General features: G+C 38.0%; 1 protein-coding gene across 2 annotated transcripts in view; it reads right to left on the bottom strand.

Annotated features, from left to right (window-relative positions):
- Positions 1–25202, bottom strand: part of Tll1 (tolloid like 1) — a 206235-nt gene that overhangs the window by 169857 nt on the left and 11176 nt on the right. The window contains exons 1-3 of one of the 2 annotated variants that reach the window (XM_085843944.1): positions 17017–17081; positions 14232–14403; positions 9114–9219 (exon numbers count right to left, since the gene is read on the bottom strand). The exons of the other annotated variant lie outside the window; for it this stretch is intronic. Coding sequence (XP_085700070.1) covers positions 9114–9135 — 22 coding nt within the window. The 5' untranslated portion in view covers positions 9136–9219; positions 14232–14403; positions 17017–17081. Of the gene's footprint in view, positions 1–9113; positions 9220–14231; positions 14404–17016; positions 17082–25202 lie in introns of those variants that run through there. 2 annotated transcript variants of the gene reach the window in all.

Here is a 25202-nt window from a genome sequence, read left to right as displayed (position 1 = left end):
TTTTTTTTCTAGTTTGAAAGTAAAATCTAATAGGCAATAGAAAGAAATAAGTTTGCCTCTATTCTGTAAAGATCTGTCCTTCGGATCTCAATATTAAATTCTCACATATCCTGAATAGATTATATCTCTACTGCTAGTTCATCTATTCACAGCACAGGGGACAATGGTGGCCTTAAATGCATTTAATTACCACTCCCTTTCCTCCCTCAGAAGGGAGAGAAGTAGCTGAGCTCCAGAGATTTCTGGGAGAATGCACCCAGGTTGTAATTTCTAACATTCTCCCACCCCTTCAGCTCAACCAGATTAAAATAGCGTTGGCTTCGTTTCATGGTCAAATTAGGAAAACTACGCTGATTCAACGCCAGCAAAATCTGCTCTTTTCTGGGATATTTTCTAGGATAAGTGAAGCTCTGACAAATACATAAGGGACAGTTAATGAGGAAATTTTACTTTCTGTTGAGAGAAAAATTCAGGTTGCCAAGTGTCACACCACTCAGAATTTAATCACATAAGTGGTGCTTTTGTGCTGTAGACACATTTTCTTCTGACATCCTTTGCAGACATTACTTGATAAGTCCTGAGGAAAGAACAGCAGGTATTCTTAGGTTTATTTCTAGAAAGAGTTCAAATGTCAAGAAATCGGGTGTCACGGGAACTCAGCTGCTTGGCTGGGGTAGATTTCCTGAACTTTCCTGAGGCCACTGATAGGTGTTATATAAACTGCTCATTGGATCCGGATATTTCCAAATGTAAAACACAGAGGCATGGTCCCGCTTAGACTCCCTCCTCCTGAAGATCGTCAAGATTGGCTTAGAGAGAAACTCAGACATTTGTTTTCCCCCTGTGGCACACACTGAGGGAAGATTCTGATGTTCTCAGCTAGCCATGACTGAGTCAACATTGACAACCACATGTCCTACAATTCTGGACAAAAGTAGGTTCTACCTGTGTGTCAATTTATCACACAAGTCTTGGCACTATTTCTGCCACCATATTCCCTATTTTAGAATGTCCATATTGTATGATATACTTGGCTCCTAGGAAATGTGAATTAATCAGCAACTTTTAATGATGCAAATCCACCACTTCAAACAAGGTTATGAACATCCATAATTATTTTAAGGGATCTTTATAAAGAAAATATCAGGTACATTTTCCCAAATTAGACCTGTTGAACTTGATATTTCTACAATGTACTTCCCAGGATTAACAATGAAACTGGACACTGAGCAGAGGTTTAGGTGGGTGAAGTAGAAGTGTCTGGAGCTGAGAGAATATGAGGTGATGAATAAGCTGGGTATTCCTGAGGCAGCACTAGATGTAAATGGCAAAACTGATTTGTCATGGATTTAACATTCCCATGGAAAGTGTTGATCCTCTAAGGAAAGATAAGAAGAAAACTGTTTTGAGCCAAGGTTTTATGTAGACCAGACTGTCTTTAGCTGTGCAGCTAAGGATGACCTTGAATTTCTTCTACCTGCAAAGTGCTGGCTAAGCATTTCACTAACTGAATTATATCCCCAGACCTCTTCAGGGGATAAATTTTATGTTTTTAACATACTAAGCACATTCAGGATTACTAAGCATCACCTCTGTGCTTCATATGGCTATCACTTCCCTTTCCGTCAGTAAAGCCTGCTCTACCTTTTGTCTAAGATCCCATCCTTTCTCTAGTATTCAAGCAGTGTTCTCCTAGAGTCCTTATCCAACACATCTTAAGATAAAATGGCTGACCTCTGTGTAATTATGCTTTCACGGAATGTTCATTAAGTTACATGGTCCCTTCTTGGCCTGACTTCCCAGCTAAATTGCAAGCAAAAAACAAAAAACAAAAAGCAAACAAACAAACAAACAAACAAACAAACCCAAGGCTACAACCTTATTATCCTTCCACTTGTGGCCCTTGGTCTGACCCAGAAGATGCAGGAGTTTGGTAGAGTCAATTATACTGCAAAGAAATATTATATTGCTACTAACTCTGATTTTCAATAATAAATCAATAAAAGGCAGAACAACATGACCAAGGCCATATAGCTGCAATATAAACCTCAACTGTGTTTTTTCTCTATGCTACAGCACACCTTGAAAAATGGCACTGTCACATTAAGCATAAAATATAGTCACCTGCTCATAACCACACCAATTAACATACACTATTTAATAAAGACTGAGAACAGAGGAAGGGAATAAAGGTTGAATGGTATAAGAAGTCAAACTAAAAATTCTCCTGGATTTGTTTTTTCAAATTTGATATTTTAGGTGAGGTAAGTCTTTTTTTTTTTTTGTAAAGTTTTCCAGAGTGTTGTGACATGGCCACACCTTAAACTTCTGTTCACTAGATGCTAATAACAGACATTCCACCAGTAGTAATTATAATTAAAGATGTCTTAAAACATTGACCTGTGTTCCATGAGGGCAAAATTGTTTCTAAAACTACAACCCCTATTGAACTATCTCTGGTGAGGAAATCTTCTACATAACTTCAAACATCCCATCAATCAATGAACATGTATAGAACACTGGCTTGAAACCAATATTCTTTTATTAAATATAGAAGCCAAAGCCTGAAAGGCTTAATCCTCTTACATTTTTATTAATAGTTTTAATTAAAAACAATGACGTTGTCACTTGGCTTATGGCTATGAGTGCAATAGCCAGAGAAGAAAAAACAAAATCTAAATGTAAATCTTTCAGTTCTGAGGGAACTAAAACACATTTAATAGGTTTTAGATGTTAAGGTTAATATTTCTTAGCTTTACTTTGGACTTGATTAAAGCTCCTTTATGAATATTAAATGTAGGAATAAAAAATTCAATGTTGGATTGAGTTGAGGGAATAAAAATGAACAAAAGCATAAACAAATACCTTTACTTGACTTTGGCATAAATATTACAAAGACTGTTTTCTTCTGTGGCATACAGATGTTTCTAAGGGAATGTTTTACACATTTCCTTGCTCTGGAATTTGGGATTACCCCCCAGCTTTCTCACTCCTGATTGATATTTTAATTATTTTGTTGTTGTTTGCTTTCATTCTGTTCTATACTTTTCTGTTCTTCTAATCATTTCCAGAGTTTTGCTCTTGTTTCTAGATCTGAAACATGATGTCAATACATTTCTCAAAGTTACCATCCCAAGCATGAATGACCAGAGCTCCTACTTGCAATTTTTTTGACAACAAAGTTAAAATTGTTTAAAATATTTTCGTTGTGAACCTAGCCTTTAATGGCTTAACCATTTCTCCAGCCCAAAATTGATAAAATATAAAGCAGCAAAACCGAGTACAGATCATTTAGTAAAATATAACTTTATTGTGATAGAGTAGATGGAACCCAAAGCCACATAAACCATTTTCTTTATTGTCACGTTAATTAAAAAGGAGGGCAGCACAGTAAAATTGGTGAGCTGAGTATTCTTAGAGTCTGTCTTCTAGTTCCTAACTCTGTTATTGCATCCCAGGTTAGCAGTGGTATATCAGTCAGTTAAGAACTAATGGCAAAAATACACAATAACTGTGCCATCTATAGCATCCAGCAAACAAAAGGACCTATGAAAATTGGACAACACCATTGTGCTGGCAAGTTTTATGTCAACTTGACACAAGCTAGAGTTATCTGAAGGGAAGATACTTCAATTGAGACAATGCTTCCCTAAAATTGTCATTTTCTTAATTAGTGATTGATGGAGGAGGGACCAACCCATCCTTGGGCCGGTGGTCCTGAGTTCTCTAAGAAAGCATGTAGAGCAAGCAATGTTTAGCAAGGCAGTAAGCAGCACCTCTCCATGTTCTCTGCATCAGCTCCTGCCTCCAGGTTCCAGCCCTGCTTGAGTTCCTGTTCTGACTGCCTTCAATGCTGGACTATGATGTGTAAGTGTAAGTCAAATAAAACCTTCCCCTCCTCAACGTGCTTTTGGTCATGGTTTTTCAACCACACCAATAGAAACTCTAACTAAGACCACCATAACAAGGTGGCAAAAAAATCAGTTGTCAAAATTTCAGCTTCCTGAAAAAGTAGCTTCCTGTTTGGTACCTAATCTCCTTTCAAGTAAGAAAAGAAAACAAACAAACAAACAAACATTTAATCACAAGATAGCTTAGGGACCTAGGATAGAGCTATACATGAATGCCAAAATAAAAAAAGTCAATAAAAAGATTCCTAATGATATTCTTCTATACTCCTATTGGTGACTAGCTCAACCATCATCAGGGAGGCTTTATCCAGCAGCTGATAGGACCAGATGCAGATATGCATAGCCAAACAATAGGTGTAACTTGGGGAATACTATAGAAGAGGGGGAGGAAAGATTGAAGGAGTCAGAGGGACCAAGGACACCACAAGAAAACCATAGAATCAACTAAGCTGTATTCTTAGGGGATCATAGACACTGAACCACAATCCAGAGAGCATGCATAGGAACAACCTAGCCCTGTGCATGTTTGTTACAGTTGTGTAGCTTGGTCTTCTTGTGGGACTTCTAACAGTGGTCCCAGAGGCTTTCTCTAACTCTGTTGCCTGCCTTTGGGACCCTTTCCTCCAGATGGATTGCTTCATCTAGCCTTAAAAGCCTTACTGCAATTTAATATGTCTTGGTTAGTTATTATCCATGGGAGGCCTGCCCTTTTCTGAAGAGAAAGGAGGAGTTAGGGGGAGGGGAGGAGAGGAGAATGAGAAGGACTGGGAAGCAAGAAGGGTGAAAACTGCAGTCAATGTAAAAAAGAAAGAAAGAGAGGGGGAGGGAGGGAGGCAAGGAGGGAGGGAGAGAAAGAGAGAGGGAGAGAGAGAGAGAAAGAAAGAAAGAAAGAAAGAAAGAAAGAAAGAAAGAAAGAAAGAAAGAAAGAAAGAAAAAAAGAAAGAAAAAAGAAAGAAAGAAAGAAAGGCTGGATGGAAGGAAGAGAAAGAGAGAGAGAGAGAGAGAGAGAGAGAGAGAAAGAGAAAGACATACAAATCATGTAATATCCACATATTAGTTTTCTTAGTCACCTAAATACAGTTAATCATGGATTTAAATTCATTTAAGAGAAGCATTATTATGTTCTAGTATGAAGATTCAACCAGAAATCTTTCCTATTCTGAATGTTACAGCTTCAGTATGATCTTAATCTTTAATGTATGTCTTACAACTGAAAACAACATTGAGAATGAAAGAGGCAGGCACATGTGTTTGATATCTTCCATTTCATAGCTTCCAAGGTTGTCTGAGAATCTGAGTCTCTGGGGTACCAAGGCTAGCAACATATATCTAAAGTCATTAGTTCATTGGTCCATAATTTTAAATTTCTATTTAAGTTAGATTGTCTAATGCTCACACCAAACTTCTTTAAATATTGCACGAATAAAAATGTATCTTATTTTAAACTTCACAGACAAAATACTGATAATCTAATTCCATATGTCAGGAAACTTTATTACCAAAGACTGTAAATAGTGCTACTATATTTTGAAGACTTGCTAACTTTATAAATAATAGCCATTCAGGGGAATATTTGTATTTTCTGAGAAATACCACCTGTGACTATTCCAAATCCTCATTTGCAGGGCTCCAGGTGCCAATGGGATTATTTATTCCAAGCCCTGCGTCACTGCCAAGACAAACCTGGAGGGGAACGTGCCTTGTTGTGATCCTTTGGCTCATAAGGAATACTTTGCTGATAATTTATCCAAAGGCAAGTACAAGCTTTTGGGGATAGGCAGCCTTGCCTGAAAGCTGGGGTGCACACAGCCTCACAGTCATCACCAGAAGGAGGAAGGAGCAGATGAAGTGAGCAAAGACTGACATACTCCAAATTCTGTCCTGGCAGGCAGATCCTTAACAAGATCCTGAACAGAAAGCTGGGCTGTCTGAATATCACCCTGGATACTCAAAGTTTCAGTGTTCCCACGTATAAATACCCTACAATCTGGCTACAGATGCAGCTAGTGTGCACAGCAGCTAGTTTCAATCCCCAGCATTTCTAAATAGAAAACAGCCAGTAAAGTTATAAGATAATACCCATACATAACTCTCAAATTAATGGCCATTACCTTTCTGACCAGATATAAAAATGTGTAAGTCTTTTTTGCATCAGCAGAGACTTGAAAATTCAATATGACTCATGACCAGGAAAGAAAAGAAAGAAAGAAAATCAACATAGGGGAGCAAAAATTATCCTTAATATTTTTTTAAATGAGAAAAAAATCCCAGTTTTTAACAGCTTTGGGGGAATTAGAGAATACTGAACAATGTTCACACAAACACCAAGCTTTCTACACCTCTCTTTCCACTGGAGGTTTCCAAAAGAAACAGCCAATTACAAAGAATGCCAGAGTGTATTTGAGGCTAGCCAGTCAAAAATCCTTTTAAATTATATATTCCTTTTGAATTTATAATGTTTAAACTGTTAACAGCAAGATAAACATGTTCTTTGCCTCCTGTTACATGGTCACTTTTATCTTCTCCCGGAGCCCAGGGCTCTTGGCGTTGGTCTACTGGAGTGCACTCTTTCCTGGCGACCCAGAGTGGCTGTCAGCATGTTTGCAATCAGTTCTGACCAGCCACAGCAGAAATAAAGACGTTTCTTTGTCTCTCTCTCATGCAGTAGCCTTTTGCATCTAAAATCACGCCCTTCCTTCTGTGTTTCTTTTCTCAAAACAGTTCGGTTTGCTTTCATACTCTACTTTCTATGCTTCTCTTCTCTGAGTCACTCCATGTGAAACATGTGGTGGTGTGGCTTTAGAAACGCATGAAACTCAAGAAGAATGAAGACCAAAGTGTGGACACTGTGCACCTTCTTAGAATTGGGAACAAAACACCCAGGGAAGGAGTTACAGAGACAAAGTTCGTAGCTGTGATGAAAGGATGGACCATTTAGAGACTGCCGTATCCAGGGATCCATCCCATAATCAGCTTCTAAACGCTGACACCATTGCATACACTAGCAAGATTTTGCTGAAAGGACCCAAAGATAGCTGTCTCTTGTGAGACGATGCCGGGGCCTAGCAAACACAGGAGTGGATGTTCACAGTCAGCTATTGGATGTATCACAGGGCTCCCAATGGAGAAGCTAGAGAAAGTACCCAAGGAGCTAAAGGGATCTGCAACCCTATTGTTGGAACAACATGATGTACTAACCAGAACCCCGGAGCTCTTGTCTCTAGCTGCATATGTATCGAAAGATGGCCTAGTTGGCCATCAATGGAAAGAGAGGCCCGTTGGACTTGCAAACTTTATATGCCCCAATATAGGGGAATGCCAGGGCCAAAAGAATGGGAATGGGTGGGTAGGGAAGTGGGGGGCGCTATGGGGGACTTTTGGGATAGCATTGGAAATGTAATTGAGGAAAATATGTAATAAAAATATTAAAAATTAAAAAAAAAGTTAATTGAAAGTATGGCAAACTCAGCTAGAGACTTAAACCACAGAGCCGCCTCGGCTGAATCGTGACCATACATACCTGTCACCACTACACTGCTCACTGGGGAGCAATGGCTGCTCTCCTTTTGTTCTGGTCCAGCAGCTTAGAACTTCACCTTGTCTCACTATAAACTATCAAGAGAAGGATGTCAAAAAGTGTTTTTGGAGAAAGCCTGCCAGGGCAAATATGGGAGGACTGGCAGGGAAAGGAGGAGGAAGTGGGAGTTACAGAGGAAATAAGGAAAAGCCTGATGGTTGCGCCATGCTAACTACAGTTGCTTCTCATACCTATTGTGATGGCGCTGCATGCATTCTGTGTTGGCATTATATGGTAGTTACTTTTTTTTCTTGCTTGATTTTTTAATGAAACTATGTAAAGAGAATAGTTAAGTCTCTAAAGTTATTGTATAAAGTATGCAGATAATTTTCATTTTTTTCTAAGTGTCATCTCCGAAGAATTAAGAAAAACATTATCAAGTTTTACAGTTAATGAAACTTCTTTCACAGATACACTCTCCTTTGCTCCTCACAACTGAGCCTAGGTTGGCAAAGCAGTATCTTCCAGCTAATGCCTCAGAGGTATGGAAACATGAAGCTGAAGGGAGACCTGGAAGTCTCAGTATAAGTTGCCTACCATGCCCAGTAATAGATTGCTGGGCAAATTCGTTAAGGAAAGTGGACAGGGGAAAAATGATCACTCATCTCTCACCTCATTCCTCAGATCTATTTAAAAGTTAGATCCAAGAAACTAGAAGAGTTGATGCTAATGCTCATCTTTCTTGCAGAATTTTGTCTTCCCTTCATACAGTCAAAAGGTTTGACATTGCACAAAAATTTTGGAATCCAACTGCCTGAGAACACATGCTACCAAAGAGCTTACAAACAGTTACATAATATTTTGCAATGAGATTTAGAGTCCTAGGACTTGATGAAAATACAACTTGATGGCTTTCTAATATTTCCTGTTCTTCCTCTGTTTTTATTGAAAATGATAATTAAATGTAAACATCACAGCTTAATTAGTTTTTCTAGAGGAAACACCTTAATTCTGGTCCCATGCAATTTATCAAAAGCAAACATCATTTCCATTCTACTAGTCCTTATTTATTTTGACAGTGCCAGGGACGGTACCCAGGGACTTTACATGGCTGCTCAGGTGTTCCGTGACTGAGGTTTTCTGGCCCTGTTTACACTTACAGCTGCAATCTCAGCAAGTTGCCAGGAAGCCAGGAACTTGCTCCACAGCCCAGGCAGAGCTTGAAGCTGTAATCTTCCTCATAGTACATCCTCTGAGCAGCTTGGATCACCATCAGACCCAGCTTCTTTAACTTCAGAAGGGCCTTTCATGATTTAGATGTCATTAACTAAGATTATTGGAAACACACAAAGCTGCACTGAACAACAATGCTTAGCAATGATATTTAACTTGCCATGAAATCAGATAGTAACCTAAAAGATAATCCCACTTACCATTTGTTCAGACATTAGAAAAGTGAAAACACTCCAAATAACACAAAGGAAATCAAGACGAAGAGTGTCCTACATTTAAACTATGCTTTCACCAGAGGGACAGAAGCAAAAACCCTTATAAATCTGAGGTCTGTGGTAATTTATCAGGGTATGATGACGTTAAACACACAGGAAAGGCCACCTCTGTGGCTATCATTGTACAGACCTCAGACAGTGAAGGGATTTAGCCCCCCAAATTAGGAAGTCACTTACATTGCCTCTGACCTCCCATCATGAGAAGTCCAGATGTTCCTTCTTGAACTTCAAGGGCTCAGGCTGCCCAGGCATTGCCCCAGCACTGCATAGAGCAGTGGTCGGCCTGGAGGTAAAGAAGCACAGGAGTATCCCAGAGTGAGTGCTTTCCACAAGGCCTGCAGGAGAGAAGCTAACTCCGCATCCATGTTTAGCCACAAACTGTTTGAGGCTACACCATCATCCCACCACAGCTGGACAGCTTAAGGTTGCCAAGAACAAATGGCACTCCTCCAAAGGATGAGTCATAAGTGGGTTATAAACCCATTCTTCATGCTGCCATCCAAGGTGAAAAATCTAACCTTTGTGACCATGATACATATCCCACTCTTAAACATGCTACTAGACTGCATAGAAAATCAGTTAGCTGTTTATGAAATATGAATTTTATAGACTGTAAATGGCAGCAAGATTTAAATAGTATCTAATTTAAATATTTGAAAAAAGTCCAATTAGAATATATTGGGTTTTTGCCTATTCTATGATGCCTTTAAAAACCTAATATATGCTGATTGCTAACTGGTTTAATGCAAATATACTATTGAATTATAAAGTATAGAATGAAATTAATACATACTGCTTAACACTTGGAGTAACCAACTAGATGTGCCGGTGTGCTTCTCCTCATCTCTGTATAAGATTCTTGAGTAGTCGAGTTCAAGGATGCTCAAGATATACAAGTTTGACACTCCCCATTCTCATCTCAGGGAATGTGAATTTTTCATTTGTTTTAGATGATTGTGTGTGTGTGTGTGTGTGTGTGTGTGTGTGTGTGTGTGTGTGTGTGTGTGTGTTTTGTCTCTGTGCCATGTGCATGACAGATGCCCAAGGAGACTATAAGAAGGCATTGGATCCCCTGAAACTAGAGTTGGTTGACGATTGTGAGCCACCATGCAGATGCTGAGAACTGAATTGCTGTCCTCTGCAAGAGCAGTAAATACTCTTAACCTCTAAAGCAGTGGTTCTCAGCCTTCCTAATGCTGTGACCCTTCAATACAAATCTTCCTGTTGCAGTGACTCCCAACCATAAAACTATTTTTGTTGCTAATTCATAACTGTAATTTTGCTACTATTATGAATAGTAACATAAATATCCAGTATTCAGGCTATCTGACATAGGATCCTTGTGATGTGTAATCCTCAGTTGACCCCCCAAATGGGTCTTGATTCACAGGTTGAGAACCATTGTGCGAAGTGATCTCTCAAGCTCCAACAAATGCACAGCCTTGATAGCTCTGAGGTTTATCCACGAGAATAAAGTTTCATTCCACATCATAAACTAATCCCAGCAGTTTGGGGAAGCTGCCCAAACTCAAAATGCAAATTGGAGAAAACAAACCAGTAGGTTTAAGAGACCAAGACTATTTATATTCATGGGTTTAACACTATGGCGTCACAAAGGTCTGACAGGATGCTGTTTCTTCTTCAAATCACTTCAGACTCTGCAGATGGCTTTCATCTTATTCTGCAGAAACTTCCCTTTCTTCGGCTATCAACAATAGCATTGTGTTGCGTTTTCTTCAATAATTTATTTTGAAATGGAAATAATTGTTAAAGGTCAAAATGATTCTATAATAAACCATATAGGCCCTCTACATGCATTTTACCCTTGAATGTTTTCCCATTTGCTTCATCGTATATCTATCTTGTATGTATCAATCCTCCTGGGTCTGGGCCCTTTTCAAAGGAAATCAACTATCATCAGCATAAACCCTAAACATGTTACCATTCTGCCTGTCACTTATTACAATCTTTTTTCCTATATTACATAAATATCAAGTGTTTAAAACAGAGGCTTTCAATGTGCATTCTCTTTTTTTTAATTTTTAATATTTTTATTACATATTTTCCTCAATTACATTTCCAATGTTATCCCAAAAGTCCCCCATAGCTCCCCCCACTTCCCTACCCACCCATTCCCATTCTTTTGGCCCTGGAATTCCCCTATATTGGGGCATATAAAGTTTGCAAGTCCAATGGGCCTCTCTTTCCATTGATGGCCGACTAGACCATCTTTCGATACATATGCAGCTAGAGACAAGAGCTCCGGGGTTCTGGTTAGTACATCATTGCCTTTAGTTGTCTTTCAAATAACAGAAGCCAAGATGGGTCCCAATATTAAAGGAGAATAAATGTATTACAAATAGGGAAGGTAACAAAACCCTTTGTTCTCAAAACATCTTTGATCTGTGAAGGTTCCTATAGCTTGCAGCTCCTTGAGTAGGGGAGGAGGTACCATCCCCACTGATGCTGTCTAGGATAGTCTAGAATCCTATAACCCCAGCATCTGACTATGGAGAAAGTCTCTCACTAACATAGGAATCCTGGAATTACCACACATCTGAAAGGTTCACTAGTCAATGGAAAATGGCTTGTTTATTTATTTTCCTTAGGGCCACCCTGGATTTGCTGTTCAGACACGCATCTTTTTAAAGTGATTTTGGATAGCAGTCCATATTTTATACATAGGGCAAAGCTCTAGTCACAAACTGGAGGAAGACTTCCTACATTTTGGACAGTTCCTTCCTAAATAAGATGTTAACTCACTGCAGATGTCTACTGTGGCAGTGGAGTTGTCTATGTGTAGAAGAATGATCATTTCTGCTACAACTCTCTCTCTCTCTCTCTCTCTCTCTCTCTCTCTCTCTCTCTCTCTCTCTGTGTGTGTGTGTGTGTGTGTGTGTGTGTGTGTGTGTGTGTGTGTTTTTGAGTGTGTGGGCGTGCACTGTGTGTGAGTATCTGTGTATCTGTATGCCTCTGTGTGTCTGACCTCTGTCTGTCTGTCTATCTATCTATCTATCTATCTATCTATCTATCTATCTATCTATCTATCTTTCTTTCTTCTTCTTCTTCTTCTTCTTCTTCTTCTTCTTCTTCTTCTTCTTCTTCTTCTTCTTCTTCTTCTTCTTCATTATCATCATTATCGTCATTATCATCATCATCTATCTATCTACCAATCATCTATCTCTCTGGGTCAAAGCCTAATTGGGTTTGCTTACAGCTTATTTTAACAATTTGCCAAGCGCATGCCCTTCATGGTCTCAAAAAAAAAAAAAATCCTCTTTGTTCTCAGGATCTGCCTGGCCTACCTATCCTGTGTCATCCCCAAAGGATTAAGAGCACAAGGATAGAACAGTTCCCACAGATATGAAGGGCATGCCCTTGGTGATGCCAGGTATAATGAAGGTTTTAGTGTCCAAAAAAAAAAAAAAAAGCTGAAAGAATTTCTGCCAGAACTTGTTAAATGGTAGCAGCTTGCTAGCCTACAGGTAAAGTCTGCACTACCACACCTCTACACAGACACTGTCATTACCCACACTAGGTGTCCTGGTGTGAAGGCAGGGTCATGAAGTTTCTCTTAGCTAACCCTGAGCTGGCTTGGTCTTCAAGTCCTCACATGGCCTTCCCCAAATCGGAGTACTCTGAGGACCTGAATGACCACCACTAACATTTGAAGATGCTCCTCACTCCTTCTCATCCACACATGTGCTATGTTATTAAGCAGTAGTCCTACTTTGCAGGTAAACATATACTCACACTTTTCATAGTATATTCTTAATGTAAAACTATTTCAGAGAATATATTTTCCATATTATATATTATCCAAAACATCAATAAAGCCACTTATAAGATAGATGAGAGATGATAGATAGATAGATAGATAGATAGATAGATAGATAGATAGATAGATAGATTGATTGATTTAACGTACTTAGAAATAAAATCTGGAAAAAAAAAAAACATGGGTAAGCTCAAAGATTTCCCAAGTATACACAGGTAAATATTGTGAGGCGAACCTTTGGATCTCTAAGATAGTAAGAAGAAAACAACCCTATAAACATTGAACACATACCAACGGATTACAAACACTCACAGAAAACATCATCTAATGAATGTAGTGAATGTATAAGGTAATTTGGCATTTCTGAAGTCTACCTACAATCTCTTGATGCTGCAATAAATGATTAAATATAGAGGAGAATTGTTCAGATTTGACCAGGCTTTCTTGTCATTCATTAATTTACCCATTGATGCTACAAACTGGAGATAACCTGATATGTAAATACTCTATGTAATAGCTCAGTTTAATTGACTACTGTGAGACAGCTGTTATTTTTCTCGACTGCAAATTAAGGGTGAGACACAGGGTGGATGGGCTCAGTAAAACAGGGTTAGAGCCTGGGAACACAATATTAACACATTTTCAATTAGATTTTCATGCCTAAGCAAGATCTGCTTTGACCTGTATGCTGCTCAGGTGAGTAAATTATATATCATTTTATATGCTTTTAGGAGTTCTCTGTAATTAAGCCAATAGTTCAAATGTAATCTATGTGGTCTGTCTCAGAAAAAAAAAATAGCATGGAGAGCTATACAAGTAAACTCAGCTTTAAAAAGGCTCTCTCCCACCATGACATTTGTGGGAACATGAAGACATGGTTTCTCTAGCATCTAAATGATGTTTAGCATCATTTTAGCATACACAGCTATTTATTAAATATTTACAAGATCAGTTAATACAATTATCTTTAGTTTCATGCAAGATTCTCATCTCAACAAACATTGAACAGTATTTTCTTAAAATGACATGAACTTGTTATTCAAGTAAGATAAGTATGCATTGGGAAATTTGGCCAAAATCTTGCAGTTCAGGAATGGTTTGGGATAAACATAGGCTTCCTTCACACTGTGTGTGGCACAATCATTATTTGAATAGAAGTTTTGCTTGTGGACTCCAAAGCATAATTAAAGTAGTATGATGATTAGAGATGGAAAAAGGCAGGAACTCAATCCAAAAGGTTTTCATTTATTATATGGTAAGATGAGGACCACTGTGGGATATATAATTCTAAACCTAATTAGCTCTGATATCCTCATACAATTGTAAGTATTAACAGATACACTCTCTGGCATCTACAATGTATTCTTGTTATAATTTACTCTCAAACTAAAGTTCCTTAGCAAGACTCTATAATGAAATAAGACACAATAGTATAATGTATAATAATATTTTGCTTAGTCCTTCCTTCTTAACCTCTCAGACCACTAAACTAAAAGAAAATCTATGTGGGATCTTACCTCAGGTAAAGCAAAGATTCTTGGACTAGATAAGTAAAAAAGCATTCAATTCAACATTGATCTTTAGGTCCAAATCAGGACAGGAAGCCTGCACTTCTTTCTATACGTCAGAACCGATGGCTTTAGAAACTCCTTCAGGCCGGTTTAGACATGGGTTACAGAGACTGGGTGGCTAAGGAGAGAAGGAAGGGAAGATAATCAAATCCTGGAATAAGAAATGTAAGCAAGAAAGGATTGAGCCAGCACTAGCAGGCCTCCCAGAATGATAATGAAAGGAGAAACTGAAGTCAGAGTGTCAAGTCCAGCAATCTAAATGAGATAATACATTAGGACCAGGAAAACCCTCAGGAAACTTGTTAAACCATGGAAAAGGCGCCTCTATCCGAAAAGGTATTGTTTTCTATCTATGAGAAAACACCGTGTTTAAAGACTTGCTTGACTTAAATGTCTCTGCAGCAAAAAGAAATACTGTTAAACAGGTCCATGTATTATAGTACATTTAGCCTCAGAACATTAAAATGAAGTAATGTGTTTACTCAGAAGAATGTGCGGGTGGGTTATTTCATGTGAGGCAGGGGTGGGACACTAAGCTGAACCATTACCTTGAGAAGAAAGGCAAGAAGATTTAAAATGAAAAAACGTGACAAAAGTCGAACTGGCCCTGGTTTCTCCTTCTGACCATCCTAAAGTGAATCATCAAATGTCAAACGACAAAAGAGAGATGTACTCAGCAATTAAAATGGGGATGAGATGGCTAGACAGGTGGCTCAGTGGTTATGTATGCATGTAAATGGTGGTTGTGTAGCTTGGCAGTTTGGTGGGATGCATAACAGTGCGAGTGGGGCTGTCTCTGACTCTTTTGCCTGCTTTGGGGACCCTTTTCCTCCTACTGGGTTGCCTAGTCCAGCATTAATATGAGGGGCTGTGCCTAGTCTTATTACAAAGTGATATGCCATGTTTGGCTGACATCTCTGAGAGGCCTGTCCTTTCTGAAGGGAAGTGGAGGAGGAGTGGATCTGGAGGAGAGAGGAGGTCAGAAGGAAAGAGCAGGTCGGAAAGAGAGACTGAGAGAAGAGGAGGGAAGACAAACTTTGATTGAATGTTATATATTATAATTAAACCTTGCTGGCATATGCAAGTGTCTGGGTTTGGTGGCTGATTATGGGATGGATACCTGAGTGGGGCAGTCTCTGGATGGTCCATCCTTTGGTCTTAGCTCCAAACTTTGTCTCTGTAACTCCTTCCATGAGTATTTTATTCCCTATTCTAAGGAGGAATGAAGTATCCACACTTTGGTCTTCCTTCTTCTTGATTTTCTTGTGTTTTTCAAATTGTATCTCGGCCATGATCGGGAAGTGAGGCCCCTTGGTCTTGCAAACTTTATATGCCCCATTACAGTGGAATGCCAGGGCCAAGAAGTGGGAGTGGGTCGGTAGGGGAGCAGGGCAGGGGGAGGGTATAGGGAACTTTCAGGATAGCATTTGAAATGTAAATAAAGAAAATATCTAATAAAATAATAATAATAATAATAATATAATTTTAACAGAGTGCAGCATTCTGGTTTTACAGATGATCCTTGCTTGATTCCAAGCTCTTATGTTGTGCAGCTCACAGTTACCTGCAACTCTATCTCCACAGAGAATAGGACACCTCCAGCCAATACGGGCTCTGAACTCATGTGTATATATCCAGACACACACACACATGTATATACATATATACATATATATTTTTTTCATGCCATCAAAATTTTTGAGCCTGTTTTATTTCATATGCTTTAGTTTCAACCAATTACTAAAATATATGTTTAGTGATTTCGAGAGAACACAAAACAGCTTTAAGGAAAATTCACATCAATGAAACTAAAATTTTGGAAATTATTCTGATTCCTTGATGAAACCATTCTGTGGACAATGTGACACTGGGGAAAAAAAAAGAGTATTAAAGAAGCTGGTAAAACCAACTCTCAGTCGGGTCCTGAAACTTATCCTAAAATGTTAACTTAATTCAAGTAGGAACATACTAAGTGCAAAAGCTTGATGATTAGCTTATTGAGAAAGTTTGATTATTGTTATTGAGAAGTAGCAATAATTAGGTTCAAAGTAATTTAAGTACCTCAATGTCTTCCTTTTAAATTAAATAATACTTCACTTTTCTGCTGAATCATTTAACTGCCCACCAAGAACTTTATGAGACATCTCATATGCTGTATTTTAAAATTTTTGAGACCATAATATAAGTAAACAATTTCCTCAGTTCCATTCATTTCTCAAATACAAAGCAAGTTCAAATCAAAGCAGTATACTTCCTGTACTGCTCCTGGACTTTAAAACATCTTTGCTGTCTTTTAAAACTTTACAACACATTAGGTTTGTATTACCTTATATACTCAAGTATCCTTTAAAATTGATCTATTGATTTTACTCAATTTAAAACCTTTTTTGCTAACCTACGTCTCTAAAAATTTGTGTATGTAATAGTGTGTGTACTTACATAAAAATGAACACATACATGTACAACACACACACACAAATGCCTGTGTGTGTGAAAAAAACAGGCACATATTTAGACCTATAATAAGAACTGCAGCTCTTATCAGTTCCTGTGCATGTGTCACTTTTACTATCATAAGCATTCATTCAAATCAATAACCCTGCCCTACAATCACGCATTACAAAATACTTAGTGCTTCCACGAGCTGTTTACTATTATTCTCCTAAGGATTTTAAGTTGTTAAAGATGTTTGAAGTCATTTATACGTACTTCTCCAAACCACTACACTTACATGTTTTGTTTTGTTTGTTTTAAGCTGCAGGGTCACTCCGATCTCATCCTCGGGTCACAATGTTAATACTTGGGTGGATCTCCGTTCAAGTGTTTTTCTATTTCCTTCTCTACCATTCATATGTGAACAACATAAAAATAAATATTTTATTGTAAAATGCATGTTTTACAAAACTTTCTTTTATGTAATGCATTGTCAATATTCCCAGAGATCATAACAAATACACTTCACTAATTCTTTCAATCTTTTCTTTCATTGTTTTTGAGATTATAATATAATTACATCATTTCTCCATTCCCTTTCCTCCCCCAAACCCTGTTATAAACCCTGCTTTGCTTTCATTCAAATTCATGGCCTCTTTTTACATTAATCGTTATCATATGAATGGATGTACATGCATATTATATACTTTCTAAGTCTATATAGTGCTAATTGTACATATGGTTTATATATCAAAATGGTAGGGGAAAGCCCATAAGACCTCAGACCTACACTAAGAACTACAGATAGTCAACGAATGCTGAGAGCAGGAGAAAAAGTCTTCCCCAAGGAAGAATACAACAACAGGTTATCAAATATAAAATAACTAATTTTTACAGTATCTTCTTTATGGTCTTTCCTAAACATGTACCATAATTCAGTCAGTCATTTATCTCATGATAAATATTTTGCATTTTTCTGGGTTTTTGTCTTTTAAAACAATGCTTCAATACTAATTGAGCATCACATAAATGAATACACATTCCAGTAAATATCTGGAAGCTTTGTTCTGGAAAGCCACTGGGTCCTTTGGATACTTTCAGTAGGGTTTTTCTTAAATTTAGCTTGTGGAATAGTATGCTTCCATATGTCTTCTTCTTACGTGCTCAGTTGTGGTTAACTCCCTCCTGCCTCCCTCACTGAAACCTTACCACCTAGCCTCTCACTCCACAGTCATTTCACTCAAGTTTTATGGTTGGTATTGGTTCTTAGTGTTTCCTTCTGATTTCTTAGGTATGAAAATTTCTAGACAAGAAATTTTTCTGGTCTATAACCAACTCTGGCTCAATAGCAGCAATGATTGTCCTTGTGTTACACACAGGCAACATGGAGACAATGCAAGAATTTAAGCACAACAGCATCATTAGAGCACGCTGAGAAAAGCAGGCTAGTTTCCTTTGGGGCACCTTTGCCAACATCCTGATTCGTATGGATATTGATGAACAGGTCTGATTTTTCATGTTCAGTACTCACGTTCACCCAGAAAAGAGCACTTGTGTTTCAAAAGAAAAGAGAGGGAGAGCAATCTTAACTGAAGGAATGGCATGACACAATGGCATAATTCACAGGGAACTATAATTAATGTGTGAACAGCACAGTGTGGGTCAGTGAGTGACCTTTCTAATTGACCCCTATTCACCTACACAAGTCACTACTACTAACTCCACTCATTTGCATGATCTGCTTCAAATAACCTGAATATGATAATTAGAATTATTTTAAGACTTCAGAAGAGCATTGTTCTATGAGGACTTGAGGGCTATCATACCGTAGCATAACATTCACAGCTACATTTCCACAAATTCAAAGAATGAAATTCTCTTTGAGGCCATGTAAGCGGAAGACAATGTTGGAAAAAAAAAAAAAACGTGACTAAATATACAGTTTAGGTGAGGTTGTAATAAAGATATCGACAAGCATGAAGGCACAAGTGATCCCAGAACTTTCAAGGTTCTGACAAAGTTTATCACAAGTTCCAAAAGTGAGCCTGCATCACAGAACGGGATTCTGTGAAAAAAATAATGTTAAAGTTAAAGTAGCAGTGTGAAGTATTCCAACTGGTGGCTGATGAGATGTATCAGCAGCTAAATCACTTGCTTCTCAACATAGAGCGCATGAGATTGGAGCTTTAGATCTCACGTAAGTGTTCACAGGGCCTGGCAGCCCTACTGTAATCACAGCCTTGGAAGGCAAAGACAGGGGATCTGTAGAACAAGGTGGCTTCCTAGAATATGTACATTGACATGCTCTGAGTTAGATTGAGGGATCCTACCTCTAAGATAAGTTAAAAGGGCAAAAAAGGACAATCCCAGACATCAACCTCCAGCCTCCACATACATATGCTCTCACATGTGCCCACACATGGTGACTGATCCAAATAACTAACAATATGAGATATACTAGCTTACAAACTCTCAACGTGATCACTCTATGAGTTGTATAAACACATAGATGATATTTTGTACATATTCACTATATATCCACATGTAATATAACGACATGTTATAACATATGGCTGATAGGAGAATCAGAAACAAACAGATAACTCCACTTTTAAAGTAGAGGCCTTGGTACAGTTTGATTCATGTGATTTCTGAGTTCCTTGGTCCTCTGGGACTCAAAGGCCAAAAAGCAGGGAGCAAGGCACACTGAAGCTGGAAAGCGTGAGAGAACGCACACTCAAAAAGTAGGAAGTAAAATGTATAATGTATAACAAAGAATGAAAATTAAATTTATTCCACCCCCTGGTACTTGCACACAGTTTGATTTTTCCAGAAAGCTTGAAACTATGCATGAGTAGAAGCAAAGTCACTTGAGATCACCAACAAAAGCTGTTCCCAAACTAGGTGTCTGTTCTGGAATAATGATGCTTTAGTAGTTTGGATTTATTTCAAAGCACTTCTCACTGTTAATGTGCTCAGACCCACCAGAAGCAGCCAAAAGCTTCCAAATTCAGTAAAAATGGCAGATATGAAAATAAAATCCCCCAAGTATCAGTAAACTAAGTGCAGCAAAACTAAAGAGAAAAGAGAGGAGGAGGAAGAGGAGGAGGAGGGTACTCAAACATGGTTCATCTCATGATTATAAAATGGTTTCATGTTGATGAACAAATTTTTGTGATTATACATTAATGAGTCAAATTACATCAAATTTAAAAATGCAAATTTAAAATCTGCAGTATTCTTTAATTTGATAAATGTATCTATAGTTTTTTTAAAAAAAAAACCACCATATATGGTATCTGATACATAACTGAAAGGTTCCTCTTTAGAATTTAGAACAAAGCAACTGTCAGCACAGTAAGGAAAGTTAACAAACTAAAAGATTTAGGGAATGTAAAGGAAGAAACAACACTATATGCATATTCACAGTGACCTGACTGTATATTAAAGGAGTTGGGCACAGTGGGGCACACCTCTGACCCAATTATTTGGAAAGTAGAAACATTATAATCAAGAATTCAAAATATTCCTCAAATATATGGAGAGCACAGGGCCAGCCTGGGCTAACGCAGTTCTGTTTCAAAGTATAAGACAAACAAACAGCACAGCAAAATACCTTAAAGTTAATAAAAAGAAATTCTTATTTAGTTTATAAGAAATTGCTGGAGATTTGAAAAAAGAATAAGAGCATCAAAGGAAAATACATAGTTCAGGCTGCAGAGATGGGTCAGTGGTTAAAAGCACTTGCTGCTCTTTCAGAAGAGCCAAGTATGGTTTCCAGCACCCACATTGGGCAGCGTGCACGTGCACGCACACACACACACACACAAACTTGAGAAAAACTCCAGGGGATCCAACCCCTTTTTCTAAACTCTTATTGTGTCTGTACTCACATGTACATGTAAGCACACACAGGCACATGTATATACACATAGTTAAAGATGAAATAAATCTTAAATATGATCAGATGTACTTCCATGACATCAATAAGTAGTTTAAAAGAGGAAAAAATGATATAACATAAAATAGAAAATGCTAGTAAATCTATCAAAACTGACAAAATGTTGTAGTTAAACTATTTTCTCCGACTGGGTAGATGGATGATATGCATGTTCATGTGTTTGCTAACATATGTATAAAGATTTTAAAAACTGGGCATATGTACTTATAGACGGAGGCAGGTGATCAACTTCTGATGTACTCCTCAGTTCCTGTAAGCCTTCTTTTCAGAGCCTAGCTCTTTTGTTCTGAACTTGAAGCTCATCTACTTGGCTAGGCCAGCTAGCCAATGAACTCCAGGGATGCATCTATCTGTTTCCTATTATTGTCCCACACAACTGGTATCATGTGAATGGTGGATACAAATTTCGGTTGTACAGAAGGCACTTTATCAACTGGACGATGCCCTAATGCCCTTAAAATCTATTAAATATAATTAAAGAAGGCATGAATAAGAATCATTATAGTCAATCTTCATGCTGTAAAAGATTACCTTAAAAAATAATTGTTTCTAAATTAGCCCATAATAATGTGACTCCTGTTCAATGCAAACACTGAGACTTTTCAAATTGTTCTCAAATATGTGTGTGTGTGTGTGTGTGTCCAAGAGCAACTATGAAGAATACCATGTAGGTCAAAAGAATTTGAAACCGAGTTTATTTACTTTCAAAACACAAACTTGGTTATTATATTCTGTTTCTTACTTTGCTTATACTTCCACGCTTTCTTCCACCCTCCCTCTCTTCTTTCCTTTATTTATTTATTTATTTATTTATTTATTTATTTATTTAGTATGCACGGGCATATCTGTGGGTATGTATGTGTATACACGTGTTCAAGTATGTGTGCATGTGCATATGGAAAGCAGCTTATGGTAGACTTGCTGTCCACTTACCCACAGGTGTCTGTCTGCCTGTCCCTGCTTACACAGCATTGGGACTGCAAGGGTGTACCATCACTGCCTTAAGTCTAAACTGGCAATAGAACTAGGGTCCACACTCTTGCAAGAACTTTTCTAAGACAGGTCCAGTGCCCAGACCTGACTTTCCAATCTGATCCCCTATGCTGCCTCCTGTCTCTTAAGCCTAATCTTTCTCTTCTGTAACCCAGATGCCAGCATGCATTAATGCATCCCTGGTCTTCCAGTAAGCCCACAGTCACGCTATTCCTACTCGTCCTCCTCCTACTGGACCAGGTCACTTACATTCTCACACATCTTGATAGGACTGTAATCAAGCCAACAGTCTGCTCTAAATCTGCAGTAAGCTCCCTTCTCACTACAAACAGGATGGAGTTCAAAGCCTGGGTGTTAAAGGTTCTTGACACTGTATTATTCAGGATCATTTCTTGCCAAGGCATAAACGTTTGCACACCCTCTGCTCCTTTCACATTGAACCAATTCCCACTTTCATAAAAGTCATGACCTTTCCCAGCTCCAGCTTTTATCTTAGCTATTTGGCTCTAAATGATTGCTCCACCTTTTTACCAAGAAAAAAAATTGCAAAACATCAAGATTCAGCTCAAATATCATCTTTCATGAGAAGCCTTCTTTACACCAGATGTGGAGAATTCCATCTTTAGTACTAACACAATATTTTGCTTATTACAGTTTGATATTTACAGTTGAAGAGTGTAGTGCCCCCCATTCCCCAGGTGTGTAATGAAATCTTTGCAGGAAGGGCACAGGAATATTCGAATCCACCACACACATTCCTGAAACAGATCGGGTACAATATATGGTTTATGCTCATTTTTATCATACAGCTTATCAGCTTACACAGACCTTGCATACTTAATCCTTACCTGTTTTATGACCTAGATATTATTTTCTTCATGTTACAACTGAAAGGACTGAAGTTCAAAGGCATTGTAAGGAGAGTTAATATGATTTAATACCAAGAGCTAAGATTTGTATGCATGTTTCCTACACAATACCTAGTGCTCTTTATATTAAATTATACCACCTACACTCTCTGTTGCTAATTTCTATTTTTACTTCTTTATTTACTGATATAAAATCCTTAAAATTAAAACTTCCTTTGACAGCAGTTTAAGAAGTTTGTTCTTCATTTTAAAGCATGTTTTACATCAAATAAGCAACATAACAGAAAGTAACTCTTTAATAGGCAAATCAGATAAAATGAAGATTTCTGAAGGTCAGTTTCATAGAGATAATTAAAAATATATTCTTGTGCTAAGTTAAAGAGCATTATATATATATATATATATATATATATATATATATACACACATATACACATATATGTATATACATGTAAGTGATTAATTAAAAAGTATATATTTTAGCCACCAGTAATCTTTTTTTAAAGATTTATTCACTTATTTTATATATAGTGTGTTGACACTGTCACTGACAAACCGGAAGAGGCTATCAGATCCCATTACAGATGGTTGTGAGCCATGTGATTGCTGGGAATTGAACTCATGGTCTCTGGAAGAGCAGCGAATGCTCTTAATCCCTGAACAGTCTCTCCAGCCCCCACACCTGTAATCTTAGCAACTGGGAGGCAAGAAGATCCAGGCTGGTCTTAGCCACAGAGGAAATTCAAGGACAGCCTGGGCTACATTAGACTCTGTTTGAAAAACAAAACATAATACACATTTTAATATTTCTCATAGTTAGTAAAATGCTTTAAGGCAGGACAATTTTCCGAGTTTCTTTGCTATATCGTTTATGCAGTCTGTTGTGGAAACTAAACTTAAATTGAAAACATTTGGTTTGTACCTTCTTCAGGCCACACTGTACTCACTTGCTATTCAAACCACCTTTCCTATGAAATAAATCCATCAAGGTAACCTGGTTCCAGTCTGACAATGGTGATGTGGCCCTGAGCAATCTCAAAGAAGCAGGGAGTGTACCCGCCATTCCTTGCTCTTCTTTGGGCAGGTGATTTTTTTACTGAGGGACTTAGGTAGAAAAAGAGGATGGGAAATTAGGCACAAATTACTCTCAAAACTACCATATTTTGAGACAATTGCCTTACCATATGACTCTGGCTGGCCTGGATCTAACTTTGTAGACCAGAACAGTCTCAAATCCACAGAAATCTACCTGCCTCTGACTCCTGAATGCTGGGGTTAAAGGTGTGCACCACCATGCCTAGCTTACAAGGCTACTGTGTGATAAAGAGAGGAACCCTGCAGAGTTTGTGGCCACTTCAGTCTGGTGGCTGCCAGGGTTTGGCTGAAACATTGGACCAGTAACTCGGAAGTGGCAGGCCTTCTTTTCCATTCAGTTGTCAGGACCCATCTATCCTGTGATTCTGATTCCATTTCAAAGAAGCTGCTTACAATGCAGAATTCAGAAATTGTAAGGGTTCAAATGGTCTTGGACATTTCTAAACCTTGAATACCAAGACTAGCAAAACCAAGAGTTATTCCCTACATGGCACAGGGGTACATTAGCTCAGCCAATCCTCATGTATACATTCCTAAACAAGCAGGCCCATTTTTTTTCAGTTATTAAATCACAATCCAGATGAGTTTACTTAAAGAAAGTGACAATTACATTTACTTTGCAAAGTTACAGTAGAACAGTATGAATCAAAAGAACAGCCTTTCATTTAATTTATTTTATCACGTTTCTGCTTTTCTCTGTAAACAAAGAAAATGTGAACCATAAGCTTTTAAATCTACATAAGAATAAGCACAAAGTGTGGAGTACAGGAATCTGCTTTATCTATTCAAATATACAGGGCAATGTGACAAGCTGAAATCACAAAATCAAATTGCTTAAGAAAAAGTAATTGAAATCAAGATTGCTAATATAGCAATTTTGCTATCCCCAAATAATTCTATAAGCAATCACTAGTTCCATCCCATCCCAGTCCACTGCCAAGTATCAAAGTCCATGGGGTACTTATAGGAAGTACCCCACCACAGTATAATTCTTCATGTATCTTGAGAAAAAAATCCCCTCAAGATACATGAGATCATAAATTCTATTTGTTATAATTTATACTAGTATCCATTTTCAAACACCAGATTGAAATAAGTTTAGCATACAATTATGTCACTATTATATGCTAAAGCTAACTTTTAGAGTACAATTATGCTATTAGTGTATAACCATGTATATGAAATAGTATCTATTTGCAAAACAGGAAACAGGAGATTAGAGGGATGGCTCAGTCAGTCAAAGGCTTACCACAAAAGCATGAAGAACCAAGTTCAGTTCCTAGCACCTATGTTAGAAAATACAAAGCTCTGGGCATGTTCCTAGAATCCTAGTGCAGTTCCAGGAAGGTAGAGGTAGGAAGATGCCTAGGTCTTGACAGGCAGCCAATCTAGCCAGTCACTGAAATCTAGGTTTAGTGAGATACCATACCTGAAAAACAAAGGCAGAGAAGTAGAGAGGTGGGAAAGTGATTGAGGAAGACATTCCTCATGTTAAATCCTGTCCTCCACAAACTACATGCACAAACACACACACACACACACTGTAAAGTAAGAACATCAGCATTC

The sequence above is a fragment of the Mus caroli genome, unplaced genomic scaffold (genome assembly GCF_978045245.1).
Source record: "Mus caroli unplaced genomic scaffold, Mus_caroli_1 scaffold_10, whole genome shotgun sequence".
Lineage (NCBI taxonomy): Eukaryota > Metazoa > Chordata > Mammalia > Rodentia > Muridae > Mus > Mus caroli.
This window is presented reverse-complemented; position numbering and strand designations above follow the sequence as displayed.